General features: G+C 54.7%; 1 protein-coding gene across 7 annotated transcripts in view; it reads right to left on the bottom strand.

Annotated features, from left to right (window-relative positions):
- The window catches only part of NOS1AP (nitric oxide synthase 1 adaptor protein), a 42,651-nt gene extending 21,843 nt beyond the window's left edge, over positions 1-20,808 (bottom strand). For all 7 annotated transcript variants that reach the window (XM_084211791.1, XM_084211792.1, XM_084211794.1 and 4 more), the window contains exons 1-2: positions 20,647-20,808; positions 11,054-11,125 (exon numbers count right to left, since the gene is read on the bottom strand). In XM_084211791.1, coding sequence (XP_084067917.1) covers positions 11,054-11,125; positions 20,647-20,751 — 177 coding nt within the window. In that variant the 5' untranslated portion in view covers positions 20,752-20,808. The remainder of the gene's footprint in view (positions 1-11,053; positions 11,126-20,646) is intronic.
- Positions 20,809-21,066: the final 258 nt, after the last annotated feature.

The raw sequence follows: 21,066 nt of genomic DNA, 5'->3' as shown, positions 1-21,066 counted from the left end.
CCAGAGCAGAGTTGAGCCCCTGTGCTGGAACAAGCTTGGCTCAAAGAGCAGCCCTGCCATTCGCAGCACTTTGGTCATGCCCCTTTACAGTATCCCCTGATAAACTCATGCCCCTCTCTGGCAACAGCCAGTCCTGATGCTTCAGGGACCCCAGGACTGAGCAGTACAGGCCATGTCCAGCCCAACACCTCCCTCCATCTGGGAAGGAAAACAAAATTCCTGTGTTTAAAATTAGCTTTCTCCCCCTAATGCATCCTTTCAAAGACAGACCCTGCCTCAAGGCAGCTGAGGTAATCCTTGCCCACATGGATGGGTCTGAAGGCAGGGCTGATACTGCAGAGGAGCACAAAGTCGCCCCTAAGGGCAGGTGACAAAGCAAGGGGCAGCCTAAGAAGATACCCACACAGCACTTCAGAAAAGTGTCAGCTCAGCAAAGGGAGCCAAATCGCAGCACGGTGATATTTATGCCCCAAGTTGTGAAATACAGGATTTATTTTGGTATTTTTTTTACTGCTCACCACAGAGCTGCTCTCCCACTGTTGCATAAAAAGCTTGAGTAAGATCAGTTGAGATGGCAAATGAGAATAGCCAGGCAGAGAAGCAGTGACATGCCAAGGAAGGCAGGCTGGTAATACTGTAACTAAATCAGCAATTATGAAATTCAGACAATTAATAAAGAATGAATGAGCAGCAGCATTAAACGCTTGGTGCATCAGAAACAAGGCAGCCCTGTGGGGCTCTTAAGATGCTGGCAGTGCTCAACAATGTTTCTGGGTTGTAACTAGAGAAAAGGTAATTATTCATATCACTCTTGCTTCACAGGTCCTATTTCAACAACAACCAATGCAGGTATTAAAACCCATTCACTAAATTCGTCATGTTAAAGGCAAGAATAATGTCCTTTAGAGGGATTTAGACATAATAGCAGAAAAAATTTCCAAGTAACAAAAGCATCAAGATTTTAGGTGGAATTAGAAAAAGGGGTTGAAATCCACCTCAGCAGCAGAGCTCCACATGAAGCAATGAGAGACACAGGACAGAATGCCACTGTGCTTCCAGGAAGCCCCCGTGAGGAGAGTACAGCAATGCTCACTTCTATGCAGGGCTGGAAAAAAAAAAAAGATAAAAGAGAAAAAAGAGTATTTGCTATCCAGGCCAAGTGCACAGGAATCTGGCAGCTACTCATTTCAGGATGATTTTATATGGCATTGGCCAAGCATCCTCTCACAGGAAAAAGGAACAGAAGCTGCATCTGCCAAGATGCAGAAATGTATCCTAAAAAGACCCTGGAGGCATTGCAAGGGGTCATCCCAGTTCAAAGGGCAGTGTGAAGACAGCGTGGTCCTGGGCAATGTGCCCAAAACAGAAAGGTGACATGATCTCAAACCATGGCACCACTGAAATCACTACCAATACAATCCATTCCTACAGAACAACTGCTTCAGCACACACTTCAGAGAAGAGACAGAAAACAGTTCAGAAGAAATCAAGCAGAACATGAGGCAATTTCCCCAGACTCCTACATCCCAGAGGTTATAACAAACTCTCTGTATTTGGCTTATCCACAGAGCAGGCTCAGGGGACACTTGTCCACAGCCCAGACCTGGGACTTGGGAAGAGCTTCCTCACATCAAAGGCTCTGACTTTAGGCAAATGCACAAAATCAGCTAGCTAGGAGCTGAAGTTGGACCCACTCAAAAGACAGGTCTTTTTCACAGAAAGCTCAGAGGGACCTACACCCCACGTCACACTCACCAACTGCTTGGGCCAATTATTCTGGATTTCTCTTCTCCTTTTAGATAATGTGGATTTCTTAGCATGTAAGCAGAGGTCAGCACAGACGTGCTCTTTGGGTTGGAAATACACACACACCCCCCAGGTTCCCAAGGATCAGGGAATGCTTGAAGGAGTCCAGACCAGTGCCATCCATCATGTTAAGAGGGAGTAAGAAAATGTCATTGGAGCAAAATGCTAAAACAAAACTGGAGGCCCTGGAGAGAAAAAGAAAGAGATGGCTCTCTCAGATGCATATCACCCCTGCAATCCAACAACAACACTACAACATCACAGGTCTGCCTGTTTCCTCTTAAAGAATTAAGCTGAAATTTGACCAACTCTGCAGAAGTTTCCTGTGGCAAATACACACTTTGGGCTGGCTTTTGCAGCTTCTGCTGGAACAGATCAGCAGTTCCATATGCAAGCCCATTCTATGGGGAACTGCTTTGGCTGGGGGTTTTTCCCTATCACATAACACTCCCACTGCTGAAAACCAAGTGACAGATTAACTGGGATGCTCGTGCTCCATCAGGGAAGCCTGGCCTGAGAAGGGATTTTCTACTCTGAAAATTCTTTGTCTAGAGTCTTTGCTCTGGGTAGACTTCACTCCAGGTGGGTAAGTCTGTGCCTTCCAAAAATCCCAGCTGAAGCAGCTCACCTACCAACTGCAGAGCCACCAGAGCAGCCATGGCCACAGTGCCACGTGGAAGAGAAGCAGCCCTGTGTGCCCCTGGCAGCTCCCCTGTGAGGTGACAAGGAGCAGGCAGGAGGAGGGAATCTCCATGGATTTCAGCATGCTCTGTAGGCTCCAGTCTCCTCTGCTGGGATGGGAAGAGTGCTTGGCTCCTTTCCCTTGTTCTGGGCAGTGCTTGCTCCTTCTGCTGCTCCACAATAGATACATCCTTTCCTCCCACTCCCTAATTAAACTCCCATTCCACAGACCAGCTCACACAATAGATTTTGCAACGTCTCCTTTTAACCAGCTGTGCTGCTTTCCTCTGCTCCCTCACAGGGCAGGAACACCCATGACAGCCCAAACCCCTCTCACCTCGCTGCAGTGACACCCCAAACCCCTCTCCCCTCGCTGCAGTGACACCCCAAAGCCCTCTCCCCTTGCTGCAGTGACACCCAAAACCCCTCTCCCCTCGCTGCAGTGACACCCCAAAGCCCTCTCCCCTCGCTGCAGTGACACCCCAAAGCCCTCTCCCCTTGCTGCAGGAGGCAGGGCAGGCTCTCACTCTGTGCCTCCCCAGGGCACAGCATCCCTTGGAACATCTTCCTGCTGCACCGAGCCAAAACCGCCAGGAATTAATTTTAGCAGGGAAGAAACCGGGGCACGTGGCATTTTTGTGGAAGGCTGCAGCCCCAGGCTTTTGTCTCTCTTCTGAGGTGAGGCAGCAGAGAACACCACAACAGATTAAATTAAAGGGTCCTTGGCCTTTGAGGAGCAGCAGGAAAGCAGAAAGGATTACACAAGAGCAGAAAGGATCATACACAAGAGTAGCTCTCAAAGCTGACTTCAGTTTGGTTTGACTTTAATTCAGCCCAATTCCCTGCACAGGGATGTCTCCCTCAGAAGGAATCTGACAAGTCACAGCCTCCCTGGGCCTTAGGTTCTCACCCATAAAATGGATACCAAATATTGCTCCACTCCTGCTTGTGAGCTTTAGTAACTCTTTGGTCTCCTTTTTGGAGGTTATTTCTCCCTTTAACCATGGAGCAAGAGTGAGGTATTGTCTCCGGACACACTCAAGCCCAGCTGGAAGATGTGGCTGCGCAGAACAAGGCTGCCTGAATCTCTCCTGCTCAGGCCCATGCAGCATCAGCACTCAGCACCAGAGAGCATTTGGTACCACTCCACCCCAAGAGTAAAACGTTGCCATGATGGCAGAAAATTGATGAAAACACTGATTTGTTAAAAAACACATGAAAATTCCATGTTGTAGTAAATAAGAAGGGAAAAACGTCAAAATAAAAGCAATGCCAAGGGTGAGAGAAGACACAAACTCAGGGAGAAGGTCCAGCTCTTCACTGCACTGCCCAGATGCTGCTGAGAGATGCCAGGACAAGCCACAGAGCCTGAAATCAGCCAAACCTCAGCACACCTCTCTCAAACCTATTTTTTCTTATCAACAACCTCTCAGGTAGCCAGGAGCTTATTCCTAGGCAGAGTTAGGAATTTACTCCAAAATGCAAAGGGAAGTGCAGATGGCTATCTTCACCAGCAATCTTGCAGCTGCAGCAGCAGAGACTGTCCTCTCTTGGTGACAGTGGTGGGGCTGCTGTGCACTGAGCTGGGTGTGGGATAGCTGGTGGCATTGAACACAGCCCTCTTCCACAGCAACACCTTCAGCAGAGGTAAATGCAGGCCTGAGGCTCAGGCCATCAAAGGGAGCTCTGTCACCTTGCAGAAGGCTTCAGTAGGAACTCTTCGAACCCTCACAAACAGCAATCACCAGCGCTGACATGACCCAAATCTCCCAGAACAAGCTGCAGACCTCATCTCCTTGACAGCCAGGCTGAATCCATCCATGCCTGGGAGGCAGAGTGTGCAACAAATCCTTTCTTTCTGGGCAAGAGGAAAAGCCAGAGCAGGAGAGCCCCACGGGCAGCTCCCGTGGCATCTGCAGTCCCACAGACTCCTCGTGTGCCTGGGCTCCAGGAGCAGGGTTTGCAGCTCCACATTCCCCTGCTTCTCCTGCAGCTGGGCCCTGGCACGGGGCTCAGCCTGCAGCCCTGCCAGACCCAGGACAGGAGCCAGGAAAGGCAGGGTTACCTGGCCAGCATGCTGTGCCCCACAGCTAGTGCAACCCACCAGTGCAGTCCTTCAAAGGTGCTTCAAGGACCATTGCTGGGGAAGGACGAGTGGGGAGCAGGAGGAAGAGGAGAAGCACAAGGACACACAGAGGATGGACATTGGTGTAATGGCTTTACATGCTGGCCATGACCTTAGAGAGGGGTGGGAGCCAGCAGAGCATTCTCTGGCTGGGAGGGAGTGACAGCAAAGGTCTGCCCTCCCGGCACGTTCAGGGAGCCTGGCAGACACCACTGCCCACCTCTCCCCCGAGCTCCCTGCATTTGCTGATGGCTCAGACAGTGGTGTGGCAAGGCAGTGAAGTGACTCAGTGGGAGCACGCTGGGGAAAGCCCCCAGGCAGGGAGGGAGATGAATCACAGGGAGACACCCCAGGCTCCCAGAGAAGGAGCAGAGTCCAGCCCGGGCACAGGGAGGGCACGGATGTGTGACAGGCTGGAGAGGCACTGCTGCCTCCCAGCTTTTTGCCAGCAGCTCCAGTCCTGCCCTGGGCTTGGTGCCTATTTGGCTTCCAGTCCTCTGCAAGGCACTGGGCTGGCTCCAGGCCAGCATCACCCACCAGGAGCGCGCTGCCTGCGCTGGCACGCCCAGCGCCAGCCGCTGTGTCCTGCCAGAGCCCTGCCCTGCCCTGCCCGTGGGACACTGGCCCAGAGCAGAAGGGCTGAGCTCCTCCGGGACACAGGAGGGCTGGGAAGGCCACAGGTGGCTGCACTCCTGGCTCAGGAGCTCTCCCAAACCATGCTCCCCCACCTGCTTTGGTTTCCCTCATCCTTACTGGCTCCACGACCACACTGTCCCTCCAGCTGGGAACCCCCTGCCCCAGCCTGGCCACCCCACCCTGTTTTGGAGCCTGGCAAGGAAGGACACGCTGCTGTCACAGGTTTGGCAGAGAACCCTTGGACGGGGCATTGCTGGAAGCTGAAAGGCGACGAGCTTATCAGGACTCATTTATGCAGCCAGCTAGCAGGGACCAGGAGCGTGCCTGTTCCTCATCTCCCCAGCACCCATGGGTCACATGTCTGCCTGAGCCCAGTCACTCCTGCATGAGCCAGCAGGCTCAGGGACAGCCAGCACAGGGCTGGCTCCCCTCTCAGTGCTCTCCGTGCCTTCCCGAAGCATCTCCAGCAGCAGTGCCCCAAGCTCCATCCCTCACCGCCTTCCCCAAGGGCTCAGCCCTTGCCTTCCAGCATTAATGGCTCACACTTCACCTCTTCAACAGGCCAGATGCCTGTCTTCTGCCACACAGAGTCATTTACCTCCCTGGACTCCTCATTTTACTGTGTGTGCATTGGAGCTCACACTACTCACTGCTCCACTGGAGCTCCTCTGCAAATCACTCACCCCCTCCTGGCCATGGCACAAAGGCAGGCAGCAGGGCAGGGCCACCACACTTGGGCCAGCTCTCCTGGAAACCTGGGCAGTCTTGGACAAAAGGCTGCTCCAATCAATCTGGGTACTAATTTAACCAGTTTATTGATTAAATACTAACCACAGGATGAGATCCTGGCCTATTTCATGCTGCGCTGGTAGCAATACCAGACTAGCCACTATTTTATTATGACATTAGGCAGCACTGGTGATGCCAGGAGAAATACAAGCACGCCCAGAAGGCTTCACCCCTTTATTGTGTCTGTCAGAGGACTGAAGGAGCAACTGAAATTATTACAGACATCCTTTCAGTTCCTCCCAGATCTAATACAACATAATTTTGTTCATCTTGGATAAGCACATCAAGTCGTTAGCTTGTCAATAATTCACCTTGCACCAAGTGCCATGACTTGGCACAAAGCAGGCTGTGCTCTTCATGTGGCCAAAACCTGAGCATCTCCTGGCCAGCCCACTTCCCACTGTGCTGGTCCTCACTGACAGACAGGGGTGGGCTGCCCAGGCACGCAGGGCCAGCTTGCTCCCAAATCCTGCTCCAGTTTACAGAAGAGACACCCGTGCACAAGGAGAGAAAAGAAGGAAAAAAAGGAAGGCATCACTGTAAAGGGCCTCATGCTTTTAAAAACTCACCATGGCAGGAGCAGGGATAGCTGAGAAATATTCTAATTAAACGAGCTCAGAGTTACACCAGGAGCTCTACACCAGTAACTGGCCACACACATCAATTTTCACACCAGTCCAACTGCACCTGTGGCCTGCAGAGGATGAGAAATCTTGCTTTACACAAGCTTGTAGAAATTCAGCAATTCTGCCAATTCGCTAAAATTGAGCTCAGCTATGCAAAGCAGCAGAAGTCCCACGAAATCAGATGTACCTGGCAGAGTAGGAGGTGTAGAGGAGCAAGATTTCCAAGTGCTTAGAATGCCTCCCTGTTTTGAGCCTGCAAAGCTCAGCTGGACACTTCCCAGAAACAGCCTTGCAGAAGACTTCCACAGCTTTTACCAAGTGCCTATATAGGCTTTCATCCTTTCTGGCTTCAAAGAAAACCTGGATCAAAGCTGCACTCAGCAATCCAAAAGGGCTGATTCCAAATTCTCTAGAACCATGGCACCAAGCCCCAGCCAGGCAGCACTGGCTGCCCTGGAGACATGCCAGGGGCATGACAGGAAAGCACCTGCATGAATTTACATCATGACAACGCAAAAAATATACAGTTGTCATTGTCATTTAGGGCCCTTGAGCTCACTGGGAAGGGAGGGGAAGGAAAAAGATCTCTTGCCACCTGCTCAGTCACTTTCAACTGAAATCTGCAACAGCTCATAATCCTTAGGGTTGGGGAGACACAGCACTCTTAGTTTGGGGCTTTGGGATGCTCAGGTGACTTCCTGGACTCACGGGTCAGTTCTTTGTATCTCACACCCAGAGGAGCCAAGGAGCATTTGGGAAGCCAACCTCCTCCAGCAGTTCAGGGCATGAAGCAACATGGGCTGGGTGACCCTGTTTGGGATGAACAGGAGACAGGAGCCAGCTGTACTAACAGAAGCCCAGGAAACAAGCCCTGGTCTACTGCATCTATTATGTATGTGGCCATCAGTGGTCTGCAGGAGACATGTAGGGTTTGGAGGAAAGCTGCAGCAGATGCTCACAAAATTGCTCTCCAAGTGCATCTTTAGCATGGCTAATGTCCCATTCCACCGAGTCACTTCAGGGCCAGGGATTTACACCAAGGTGCAGCGCAGAGAGGGCTGCTCCCAGCAAGCCCAGCCCATGCAGGAAGGAAAAGCAGAGACAGCCAGCTGCGCACCTCCCCTACCCTCCTCATCCTGAGCCGTGAGAATCCCAGGAGTTCTCCACATTCTCCTGTATCTGGACAGAAACTCCCTCTGGCCAGGACCACGAGGATGGCCATGGTATCACCAGCCCTTCAGCAGTGGGGAGAAGGGGATGGCATCGGTGGGGATGGCCTGCAACACCAACCCCCTGCCTAAAGCTCCTCTCACCCCTGACCCACAGGAGGGACCAGCTTTGGGCTTAACCTCCCGCTCCTGCTCAGGTGGGGCTGTCCTGCCCTCTGCAGGGGATCCTGCCTGGGGCAGGCATCCCAGCAATGTCAGCTATGCCCTGTCCTGCTCTGTGCCCCAGAGGGTCAGCTCTCCATCCAAACAGGGAGCCAGCCCTGCCAGGCCCCAGTGTGGGGCACTGGAAGGGAGGCAGTGCTACAGGGGCTGAGCTGCTGCTGGCCAGCCCAGCACAGGCAGTCATGGGCACTTCCAGGGCACCCTCCCCACGGGCAGACAGCATCCTCGCTTCTTTGCGGGGTCATTTTTAAAATCACTTAGTAAATAGAGGCAAAGTCCAGAGAGCAGCTATGGCAAAGGTAGCACTGAGAAAGGGGAGTTGAGGCAGGCAGAGGGGATGGTGAGGGTCCCCCACCTTCATCAGCAGTGACTAACTTGGAACAAACTGTGACAGAACACCTTGCATTAAAAAACCACATTTTTGCATTAAAAACCACACAAACCTCAGGGTGAGGCAGCTGCTTCACACCCTACACACAAAACTGCTGCTGCTTGCACTTGATGATCTCCCGCTGTTGCTTTCAGTGTCCAAATAAATTTTTTTCTTCTTCTGGTTTCCCCATGCCAGTGTTATGGGATTATTTTATGCCTTAAAGCAGAAGGGTGGCTGTGCTCTGTAAGGAGGACATGCATCACTTCAGCTCCAGCCAAGCTGAAAGGAGCCCCCAGCACCAGCCTGGCCAGAAACATCCTCAGCAATGCTGTGGTCCCTCCTGCTGCCAGGCACATCCAGGGCAAAGCCCAGCACACCAGGGGAGGGCTTTGCATGCAGACAGCCATCCATCCAACCATCCTGGCATCCCCCTCACAAATAGCACCCCCTGACAAATAAACAGACATTCAAAGTCTCTCTGGCAGATCTGATCTGCAAAGTCATGGCCTTTCATGACTTGCCCCTCTCCTGTTTTACACTAGGTGACGAAAGCTTGAGCACATGCTCCAAACACATCCTTCACCATGAGAAACCATTATTTTACCCTATTCTGTGTCCTTTCACTGCCTCTCAGAGCTGTACCTATGAATTTTCTAGATTGTGCCTGACTTTATTCATACTGGTCCACAAGGACATTCTGGTGTTCTTATCTTTCCCCCAGGGTTTACTTAAACCCTCGAAGTTGTGCCAGTCCTTCCACACTGAGGTGGAGTTCTGTGATTTTGGGGCTGGAAGTGCATTTGTTCAAAAGTCTTATCTTGAAAGGCAATGAAGGAAACTGCTGTTTATGAGAGCTCTTGGTGAGATAACAGTTGTTCTGTCCCAAACTGTTTGGACACAAGGTGAGCAAACCTAATGCCATAAAGGCCTTCCCATGTCATGCCCCAGTCACAACATTACCCCCACGGAGAGGATAGGAGAACAGGTAGGAAAGATGTTGAGGAAAGCCCACAAACTATTTACACCCTGAAAGTTTGAAAATGAGAGCCTCAAAATGTCTGTTCATTGAATGTGATAGTCCTGATCTTGGGATATGATCTTCCTCTCCTCCTCTGGTGAAAGAGAAAATGAGATTATAGCAAGAGTGTGCATGAAGGGCTGAAAGGAGCAGAGCTCTGGTGCAGCTGCTCAGCAACAGGAGCATGAGAGCAGCAGAAAGACAGCTCATCCCTTACCCAATGTCCCTGCAAGTGCCTTCAGGCCCTTCCAGTTCAGGGTGTTATTGCCAGGAGAGAGCCATCTCTGGAGGACAGGCCACACTCCTTGCTGTGGCCCAGGGACAGACCAAAGCAGGGCCAGCTCGACCCCAAGGGCTGTCCCCTGCTGAAGAGCAGTCAAGCTCCTGCTTTTTTCAGCTGGGGCCAGCGAGTTCTGGGGTGCATGGTTTGCTCCCTTCCCAGCCCCCTCTGAACACCTTGCACTTGTGCTGGCCAGAGGTTGGGGAGCAGAAGAAAAGCTCCTCTCTTGGTTATGGGCCAAGCATTATACAGCAAGGGTGTTCCATATCCTGGCTGCAAGTGCTTTGGGAAGCCAGCTGACTTCATAACCAGATCATACCCCCTGACCTACTCACCCTGAAACAAGCTCACTGCTGGCCAGCCCCAGAGCTTCTTACTCTGCACTTCACCTTGCACATTGTCACTGACATGTTTTATGAAAAATCCTTTCTTTAGGATTTTTCCTCCTGAGAAGCTGAGAGGCCTCAAGAACAAAATGTAAGCAATGATTTTCTGCTGCCGTGGAATGCAAGAGGTGGATGTATGATTGGTCTCATCTGGTTGTTTCTAATTAATGGCAAATCACAGTCCAGCTGTCTGGGACTGTCTTGGTCAGTCTGAGCCTTTGTTCTTCATTCCTTTTCTATTCTTAGCTAGCTTTCTGATGAAATCTTTTCTTCTATTCTTTTAGTATAGTTTTTAATATAATATATATCATAAAAAAAAAAATCATGCCTTCTGAAACATGAAGTCAAGATTCTCGTCTCTTCCATCATCCTGGGACCCCTGTGATCACCGTCAGAGCACACTGCCATTCAGCACTAACCTGCTGCCATATCCAGGCAGCACCTGAATTTTCACGCTGCTGAAACTCTTACACAAGCAGTAAAACCCTAAGGAACCTCTTGCACAAGCAGCTTATTGTTACTTTGTTATTGGGACTGACAAATGAGGAAATGCTCCCAGCCATGGGCACACTACAGTTACCATCGGGTGCCACATCCCACATGTACCTCCCAGCCCATCCCTGCCTCGCAGCACGGGATGCAGCACGGGATGCAGCACGGGATGCAGCACTGTGAGCACACAGAGCCCTGCTGCTGCTGGCTGCAGCCCCAGCACAGGGGGTGCCCGGTGCCACGGGGCAGCCGTGCTGCCAACAGCACCCTGTGCCACACTCAGCCTGCAGGCACCAGCACGGAGAGGAGAGACGGTGAAAAACAGAGTCATGAATACACTGCAGGACAGGATTTCTGCAAGACCAAGCTGCAGGTGCAGATGGAGGAGAAGGCCGGGCCCTGGGATGGGATGGGGATGGGGATGGGAAGGAGCAGCCCGGCCGCACTCACCCTGATGCGCCGCATGGCCGTCACGATCTCCACGCGGCTGTTTGGCCGTGGCACATCCAGGCTCCCGATGTACTGCAAGGAAAGAAAGGAGATTAGTCCAGCTCCTACAGCCCTGGAAACGCCACGGGCCCACCAGGGCCTCGGTGGTATCCACAGAGGGAACCCAGGCTCGCTTCTGGGGAATGAGCAGCATTTTGCCTGCCGCACCTGAATGCCTGCCATGAAGCTGTTCCCTCACCACTGCAAGTAGTCAAAACCCTTTTTCTAGCAATAAAATAACTTCAGCCGTCAGGCCAGCAGGACTCACTCATCTAGGCCAAGATCAAAGCACACAGGTATAAGCAAACATCCCCTCGGTTGCAGTGAGTCATCTATTACAGACCTGGATATTGGAATATCCCTAAAATAGCCGGCCCGACCTGTCCTGTGACAGGCCTTCCATTATTTAATTGCAGCCCTGCCAAAGCCCTGGCTGTTTTTGCAGGAATGCTGAGCCTCCAGGCCAAGCCTCCAGAATAAAGGAGCCGCTTTGCTATTCAAAGGGGACCAAAGGCAGCGCCACCGCGACCCAGCACGGAGAGACGCGGAACAAAAACCTTTTTAAAAATAAAATGGAAGAGGGCAGATTCTGAAGAAGGATCAGAAAACAGACAAGCGATGAAGAGTCAATGCTGAGCGCTAAAAACGTGTAGTTAGAAGAAAAGCGTTTTGAGCCCATTTACTGGCCCTCTGTGCTCCCACGCTTCATCTCCACACAAGGGCTGAGGGCTGACGTAACCTCGGCAGCACAGCGCGGGCACCAAACCCAGCAGGGCTCCGTGCTCCTGGGAACGCGGCCACAACCTCTGCTGACTCCAGGGAAGCCCAGGTGGCGGCTCCCAGCAGCAGCACCGACATGGGTGCCCAAGTGTGTGAACAAGGGCCCAGGCAGAGGCTGCTGAGAGGGGTCATTTCTCTCCCAGCATCCTGCGAGACTTCAGCTCCCCTGTGCCAGGATTGCCACCTCTAAGGAGGGATGGCACGGTGCAGGGGGTGCACCACCAAAGCCTGGGCTTTGTGTGCCCTCTGGGACAGAAGCTCAGGGAGCCCTGCATTCCCAAGAGCCCTCCTTGCTAAGACCCAACCCGGCAGCTCAGCTGGGCCGTGCCCAGACACGCAGCTCCTGCAGCGCCCAGTGACCAGCACGGGGCAGTCAGTGCTGAGAGGAGATGTGCAGAGAGAGGATATAAAAATAACCCCAAACAGCTGGCGTGTCCATCACGTGCCGTGCAGGCTGTGTGGTGCAGGGCAGCCTTACATAACTGGGAATTGCAGCCCAGGCCACCCAGCCCCTCAGTGCCCTGCCGAGAGCACACAGCTCCCAGCGGTTCCCTGTCACAGCCCCTGCAGAGTCTGCCACCCCTTCAAAGGGGCAGCTCATCTGAGAGAGGCTCTCAGACATCAGTACATCCTCTTTTCCGAGGTAAGGCCTGGAAACCATCAGGAAAAAGCAGGAGCTGAGGAGGAGGGCAGAGGCAGCTGGAGCCCTGAACCTGCAGTCACCATGCAGGACCTAAGGAAGAAGCCTTCTCCCATCCTGCTCTGCCAGGCAAACATCCCTGTTGCACTTCCCACCAAGCCTTCCCACATCGCTTTTCTGCCAGGGAGCACCTGGGGAAGCAGGATTGTTATCCTACATGAGAAGGGCAGACTTTTGCCCCCAGAGGAAGCCCGTCTTCCTCCAGCTATTCCTAGCTGCATGAGGTCACTGCCTGGAAATCCCTTTCCTTCCCCTGGGCTCTCCCTGCCCGTGCAGGTGCAGAACACAGCCATGGCCAAGGACAGGGCAGGCAGTGCCAGCTGGGCAGGAGAGCTGGCTCCCATGGCCACAGGAATTCCAGCCATGCCAAGCTCCCTGGCTGCTCAGCACAACCCCACGGCCACAACTGAGTGTGTGAGGTGCCCTGCAAGCACAACCAGACACCACCCTGGGCAGGGCACCAGCTTTTTGGATTGGCCTCCTGAGAAACAGCATCAGCAGTAGGCTTGTCTTGCTGCTGTCCTCTCTGTGCTGCAGCTCATGTCCACACACACCCAAACCCAGAGGCTCGAGTGACAAAGCCTGCAGGATTCCCTCCCCAGCCTGGAGTCCAGAGCATCCTGCTGTATCCCACGGCCCGTGGTGCTCCCACCAGAGCCCACGACACATCCACCCCGGTGTGGGCTCACTGCTCACAGTGACCACGCTCACAGCTCCAAAAACAGCCCCTTCTCCCTCCACGCTGGAGGCAGGTATTCTTTACACGTTTCACACAACTCAGCAGATGGACAAAGTCTCTCCAGATTATTTTTGCCTTCAGGGCAGAAATCGCATGTGACAAGTGTGCTGCAGAAGAGTAACCCTTCACAATGTGGTGAATATCTCCCCAAAATGTGGACTTGGGGGTTGGTCCTTCAGCCAAACAACTTCCCAGGCAAGCTGGGGGATGGTCTGAGAAACCATCCATAATCAGCAGTGATTTGCAGGCAACTAGGGCTGCTCCTGCTCCACTCTCCTCCAGCCCTCCTACTCACAGCACCAATTTTAATTATGGGAATAGGTGTGGGAACAAGCAGGTGAGGCAAAGACAAGGATAAGCAAAGCAGCCAGAGCTTCCACAGTGCAATACTTCCCACTCACCCCACCCCTGACACCGAGCTCCCTCTCTGCCAGGGCAGGAGCTCAGAGACCCCCAAGCATGGGCACTCCTGGGCACAGATTTCTGCCCTCCTTTAGCACACGTGTGCCCCCAGCAAGGTGCCAGGCACACCGTGGTGGCCCCAGCCCCTGCAGGGCCACTGGCCTGGCTGCCAGGGCTCAGGCCAGCATCCATGCCAGCGAGCTCACCCCACGGCAAAGGGAGGCAGGAAGGAGAAAGGAAGGTGCCGGAGATAAAAGGGAAGAAAATAAAGCTGTGCAAAAGAGCTGGCAAAGAAAATAAACCCGTGAGAGAACTCACCCTCCCCAAGCCCCCACAAAGCAAGGGGGAGAACATGAAAGGATGTGGCTTTTCCAAATAATCACCTCCAGATCCACGGCCCCAGCACCCTGCCAAGGGATGGAGGGACAGAACTGAAGTCCCACACCCAAGAGCCAAGTGGGATCAGGGGGTCACAAATCCCCACGGGCTGCCCTGGGCAGCCTCCTCCTCCCCAGCCCAGTTAGGGGAAGAAAGGCAACCTGCTGGGTGAGTGGGCAGCCAAGAGGGTCCCTGTGCTGCTCTGGCAGCCCTCACAGTGCCAAGGGCAGCGCTGCTCAGGGCTGTGATGCTGGCACTGAGCACCCCTTTTGTAGGGTGCTCTTGGTCCTTCCTATGCCCTGCTGCTCCTCATGGCCATGCTGGGATCCAGCCTTCCATCCATCCTCCCAGGGCCCCAGAAAGGGCAGTCCCTCCCCCTGCTCTGGGAGCTGGCAGCACCCATCAGGCTCCTCAGCAGCCACGGGGACTCTGCTCGCTGTCCCCTCCCCATGCAAGCAGGCTCTCAGTGGGCAGGGGCACACTGCCTGCACCGCTGCACCCTCTGCCCACGGCTTCCAAAAGATCTGCCCAGCTCTGGGAAATGCCAGGGAAAAAAATAAATTTGTTTTTTAAACAGAAAACAAAGGGGAGCACTTTGCCAAAGCACTGTTTGCACAAGTCACTCAGCTTCTCATTTTTCCTCGAGGCTGTTGAATACTGCTCGTTTTCTGCTCTGTCAGAAACGAATTTTCTTGAGAAGTTGCTTTTTCTGTGACAGCAGGTGGCAGATATTTTCGGAAAACCGAAGGCCAATCGCATCACTGCCGGGGGACACCTTGGAAGGGGTGTTGATGGGATCGGTGGTAGGCAGAGGTGGGCAGCCAAAGCCTTCCTGGGGAGGAGATGCCGCCTTCCTGCTGCTCCCAGCCCGACGCTGCGTGCAAAGGTCGGGGCTGAATCATCCCCGGCTCACAGGGGAGCCTGCCCTGGCTGCCTGCCGGCTCCAGCTCCCAGAGCCACCCTGAGCCAGACACCCCCAGATGAGGAGCCACTGCTTCCTTACAGGAGTGGGTGGGGGGACATGCTGGCACCAGCCCCAGGCCACCCTCGGGGCCAGGAGAGCCCTGTCCGGGCAAGGGGCCCTGCCCCTGGGTTGGGAGGGGTTACCAGGGGTACCAGCAGCCAGATGTGGGGCACCAGATGTGGGGCACAAGGGTCCCCAGATTCCTGCAGAGCCCAGGGTGGTGTCAGGCGGCACCAGGTACTGGGACATTGACCCTGCCACACGTGGCTGTGCCACAGAGTGAGGGACAAAGTGCTCAGGCACCAGTCTGAAACCTCCTTATTTCCCCAGCATCCAGGGAACACCCAGTCTGCCTGCAGTCTGCCTGATAAGGGTTCCTCCCCAGGCTGCTGCTGTCAAGGAAAGCAGGGAGAAACCCATTCCAGGGCTTTGCTGTCCCACTGCTGCTGCTCTCCAGGGGTGCCAAGGGTCTGGGCTGGCATGCTGTGCCCTGCACCTCAGGAACACCCTGCCCTGCTGGCTGCAAAGGGGGAAGTTTACTCAGACTGTGCTGGTGCAGGCTCAGAGGCCAAAAGGGATGGAAAACTCACAATGCCAGCTGACTTTAATGGAAAAAGGCCCTGGCTTCTATTCTGAATCCAGCAGATGGGTGCTCTGCCAAGCTGGGCGCCTCAGCCTTGCCCAGCTCCTCCCTGAGCAGAGGTCTGCACCCCAAGGACAACACATCCTGCCTTGGCAGCCAGGCAGCCCGAGGCCAGGGTTCAGAGCCATCCAGGGCCGTGCAGCTGGACACTGGCATGGGATCTCACAGCAGGCAGGCAGAGTTTGGGGTGGTCTCACTCAATTTTGGGTGGGTTTCAGTCAGTTTAGGGTGGATTTCACTTGGTTTTGGGTAAGTTTCACTCAATTTTGGGTCATTTTCCCTCCATTTTGGGTTGTTTTCATTCAGTTTTGGGTTTCAGGTGGATTTCACTCAGTTTCGTGCCCATGAGTCTGCTGGCAGCACTTACCCTGTTTAGGAGCTGCCCTGGGGCTCAAGAGCCAGAAACACGGAGCTCTGGGGACCCCAGGACACTCACCAGACCCACTCTCCCCTCCCAGCAGCCAAAACGGGGCTCACCTGAACAGGGGAGACACCTGTGCCACAGGTGATGGTGCAGCAGGGCCAGCAGGGCCCAGACCCAGCAGGTGCTGAGGGATGGAGTTTTTCCAGCCAGTGAAGCAGTTTTTCCAGCCAGTGTCCATTTGCTGTGTTTCCATCCCCCCCAGGCAGGCTGCCCCCACACTGGCCTGAGCTCCCTGCACCTCCACCCAGCCTCAGCAGGGCTGTGCAAGCCCAGAGCGCTGCAGAGAGCAGGGCTGGCAGCATCCCACCCCTGCTGCTCCCACAGGACCTCTGGGCTTTGCCAGAGCCAGACGGAGTTTTCTTTGCTAAGAGCTCCGCTAAGCAGCCCATGAACCGACTTCACAAGCAGGGCAGAAATATGCCACTGTTTCAGACGAGAACCTTTGCAGAATTGGGAAGGTTATTTATAGCCCGGGGCGAGCAATCCTGGGCTCAGGCTGACTGCAGCTTTGCTCTGGGCTGAGCAGCCCCGGCAGAGCACACCAGAGCTGCCAGTACAAACAGCCCCCAAACAGAGCTGCCAGCTCTCTCCCAGCCAGCCAGACTGGTGCAGAGCATCACACAACCTGTCTCCTGGTTCCCTCCAGGAAAGGGACCCTTGCTGGAAGGGAGCCTGAAGCAGTGGAGGGGAACTGAACGCCTTGATCAGGGCTGCCTGCAATTCAGTTCACTTCCAATGCTGTTATTTGCAGCCCCTAGGTACATAAAAATATACACACGAGTGGAAACACACAGGTACTCCCTGCTTGGTGCTCGTCTGAGGCTGTAACAGCTTCCCTGATAGAGGATTTTGCTTTGGAGCAACTGGCAGTGCCTGCTGGTACTCGCAGCCCCTGGAAGGTGGCAGGCAGGAGGGCTGGAGAGGTTCAGAGGAAGGGACATAATGGATCAGACTTAAGTCTCCTCCATGTCCCATCTCCAAACATAGACAGCAGCAGATGCTCAGTTCAACTTCAGTTTCCCACGCACGGAAGCAGAGAAAAGCACTGACAGAAATGAGAGAAAGTGCCTGGTTGCCAAGACCACTTAAGGGAAAAAAATCCACCCCACCAGCCAAACACAAAAACCCCACCTGCTGCACAGAACAGCAACCCTCCCGAACCTCCAGCCCCACCTTTACCTGCAAGCAGGTCTGGTGTCAGGAAGAGCAGGTTTCAGCACATGGGATGCCCAGGCACATGGCAGTCCCAGACCACAGGCACCGGCTCCACCAAGGAGTGGGATGTGCTTGGGCAGCCACTGCTCCCTGTGCCTGCACACGGGGGAGCAGCAGAGAGGGTCCTCACAGCCACCTGCCCCTTCTTTGGAAATCATGTACATCGAGGCACTGGGAAGGGATCCGTGGGACTGAGGGAGTAACAGCTGTTTCCAAATAATGGGCATTCGGTAGGTGGCACCTGGCTCTGGACCACAAGACCTCTGGGGCAGGAGGGAAACCACAGCCCAGCACCAGCTCCCAGGAGAGGGACAGTAACAGCTTCCCTGAGCAAACCCAGCAGCACCCAGAACTCCAAGGGACGAGGGTCTGGCAGCCCAGGGCCAGGCTCCACTCCCCCTCCATTCCCTCTGCCTGCTGCTCTCTCTGGAGGCCTGGGATAGCCTGAGTCACAATTTCTGAACACACACAGAATTGCTGGTGTTGCACAAGGTGGCCCTTGGGTTTTGTCCTGCAGCACCAGGGCTTTGGGAAGATAAGGAGTAAGCTCACATCCCCCTCCTTCTCATGGAGGTGGAGGAGTACAGGAGGTTTCTTTCCTCTCTACATTCCTGTTTATTTAACCAGAAAGCCACTGCACAAGTGGGAATTTCTGCCCATTCCCCTTGTACCATGCTGCAGCTCCCAGTTCTTTCATCCAAATGTTTCAGCTAACCCAAGAGGCCAAGCTTTTGATTTTAATCAACAATTCAGACTGCAAGACACAGAAGAAAACAAACATCCTGCCTCCCCTTGGAGCCAGCTCCTCTGATTCCCTGCAGCCTGACCAAGGCATCTCTGGGATACAGCGGGGTTTGGTGCCAAGAGAAGTGGCCAATGAAAACAGATCCAAAAGTGTGAAATGCATTATTGTTCCTAAAAAGATGGAGTGGGATTTTCCATCTCTTGGATTTATCTCCAGCAAATGGATTAACATAATCCTTAGGGGACCCTTTGCTCTGACTCGGTGACCCCGTGCCAGCACATCGGCTGCAAGTGGCTCCAGTGGGGACAAGAGACACAAACCTCCCGATGGCATCACAGCTCAAGGGACAGCACCGCTCGCCTCACATCGAGTCCATCACACTCTGCTTGACAAAGGTTCAAATTCTGACTGTCTGTGGCCACCCAGTCACCCAGGATGGCATGACTCCCTCAGGAGAGGGACAAAGGGGACAAGAGCACTGATGCCAGCTGCTACTGACGGATCAAAACACGCACTACACCCACCACATGCGCCACTTAGAGACAGCAGCAGGTCCGAGTGTAAAAATACAATTAAGAATTAAAGCAATAAATCAGTGCACACTGCCTCAGGCCCACACTACCCCCCTGCAGGGAGCCCCAAGCAAGCTCATCAGGAATCTCAGGCTGCTGGAGCAAAGAGCATTGCTCCAGTGCTGCAACACCGGGATCCCTGCGGCCCACACTATCAGCTATCCCAGGAGGATTTGAGGAGACAGCCACTCGACATCCCAGACGAGCATTTTTCTGGTTTAATCTTCCCCCAAAGTTCTGCTCTAAATCAGAGTTCCACATTTTTGTGACTCGTGCTGGGTGCCTGGCTGCAGCAAGAGCTGTGCGGGTGTAAGAGCTCGGGATTCTTGGGGATAAAAGGAAGTAAAGGAATGTAAGCATTTAATTAATCTTGAGCAATCTAATAAAAGGATAGAGTAATTGCCTCAGCCATCTGCATTCTGTATCTGGCATCAAGGGCTGCTGGAGAAACCCAGGAATTCGGAAGCCGGGTTTCGTACGGATTGTGCTTGGCATTAGCACGTGCCACCGGATACCAAATAAGAGAAAGAGGAGCTAACAAAGGCTAATATGCAGCACTGCATTAATGCAGCCAGACCAGCAGCGTGGGGCAGAGATGAGCCATGAGCACACCCAGGGGCTGCTGCCACCCTGTCCCACTGCCCAGCCTGCAAGGCAGGTCACTGAAGCTGGCACGGAAGATGCACACAGGATTTAGAAGGGGAGATGCTCTGCAGCCTCCCCGCAGGTGAGGGGTGAGCAGGTGCTGGCAGTGAAACAGCAATCGGCTCCAGCCACTCAGGAGCAAAAGGCTGCAAAGTTGAGCTTGAACAGCCTTTCCCAGGAAATAGTTGCAAGGCAGGTTTAAGTTTGCTCCACAAACAACTGTTTTGCTCCCTGCAGCACAGTGCCTGCCATCGGGCAGGTGATGGCCTCTGCAGAGGAGCCCTCCCGCCCCGAAAAAAGGCGGAAAATAACACTTTGACACCTTCCTACGAGCCGAAGCCTTTGCCCTGAGGGCATCGCACACAATTAGATGCCAAATTTTCTTCCCCTGACAGCACATGTTCTCCGAAGACAACAGTGTGTGACAGACACCTGCCCTCCTCCCGCTCGTTTTACACCAGGCTTTTCTCCTACGTCAACCTCACTTGAGTACCTCCGTCAGCATGATAACCGTATTCCTCAACAGAAGAAAAAACGGGGCAGAATTTTATGTTTCCCCTTTCCAAATCTCCCGGCCAGCTTCTTCCCAGTTTCCTGCTGGCCAGCGCGCCTTGCTCGGTAGCTTGGCTTTCACCAGCCTGCTGCGAGATGGCAAGTGCCAGCCTGCGGGGAGCCACAGCCGACGTGGAGCGAGAGAATGAAAAGTCCCAACGGAAAAGAAAAGATAAAAAGCCAAGAGCGCTCAGTGCCAAATCCACTAGCAAGGACGGTTTACACGCGTAAAGAGAAACAGCGAGCGTTTATTTCGGGTGCGTGTCCCTGACCGCCTGCACCGCAAATGGCACTCAGCTCACCCGGCTGGTGACACCAGAGGAGCAGCGGGGTCCAAGGCACCCTGCAGACCCCAACCAGCCGTGCCCATCCCAGCGGCGCCCCGGCACTGCCCGCAGCGCTGGAGCCGCAGGGCACAGCCCGAGCCCTCCGCTCCGCCCTGCCCGGGAACACGCACACGGACCCCGCTCCGGGGCAGCGTCCCCGAGCAGCAGCACGCGGAGCCCCGCAGGGAGGAGGGCCAGGCAGGGAGGCTGGGGGGAAGCAGGAGGGTGACCCCGCTCCAGCCCGACCCATCCCACCGGTCTGGGCATCCCGACCGTACAGGCGGGAAGCCTCGCCCGACTCCGCAGCCGAGTTTAGGGGAGACCAGGCAACGCCAAGGGGAAGGGCTCCGCGGAAAGCAGAAAACCCCCACAGCTACGCCAAAAGAGAGCTGGAAAACCGGGTATCCCGGAGCGCCGGGGCGCAGCGCCGGGCAGCGACCCCCGCGGCTCCCCCGCGCCCGCCGCCCACCTTGGCCTCGAAGCAGATGCCGTGCTGGAAGGCGTCCTCGTTGTGCAGGGGGATGCGCAGGTCGTGCCGGTCGTCCACCAGGTTGTACTTGGACTTGGCGGGCATGGCGGCCCCGCGGCCGGGCAGCCCTGCAGCGCGCCCGGCCCTGCCGCCGCCGCCGGCCCGCCCCGCCCGGCCCCGGGGCGGGGACGCGCCCGCGCGGAGCGAGCGGGGCGGGGGCGGAGGCTGCGCGCCCCCTGCCCGGTACCGGCACCGACACCGACACCGGCACCGGCACCGGAGCGAGCGGGCAGCGGGGGCTCCGTGCCCCTCCCCGGCCGGCACCGCTGACGCCGAGTGCGCGGGGCCGGGCTTGCGCCCCGCCGCCAAACTTCGAACGCATGGAAAACCAAAGATGGGATAATGGGAAACGGCGCCTCG

Source organism: Fringilla coelebs (assembly GCF_963513975.1).
Source record: "Fringilla coelebs genome assembly, chromosome: 9".
Classification (NCBI taxonomy): Eukaryota; Metazoa; Chordata; class Aves; order Passeriformes; family Fringillidae; genus Fringilla; species Fringilla coelebs.
This window is presented reverse-complemented; position numbering and strand designations above follow the sequence as displayed.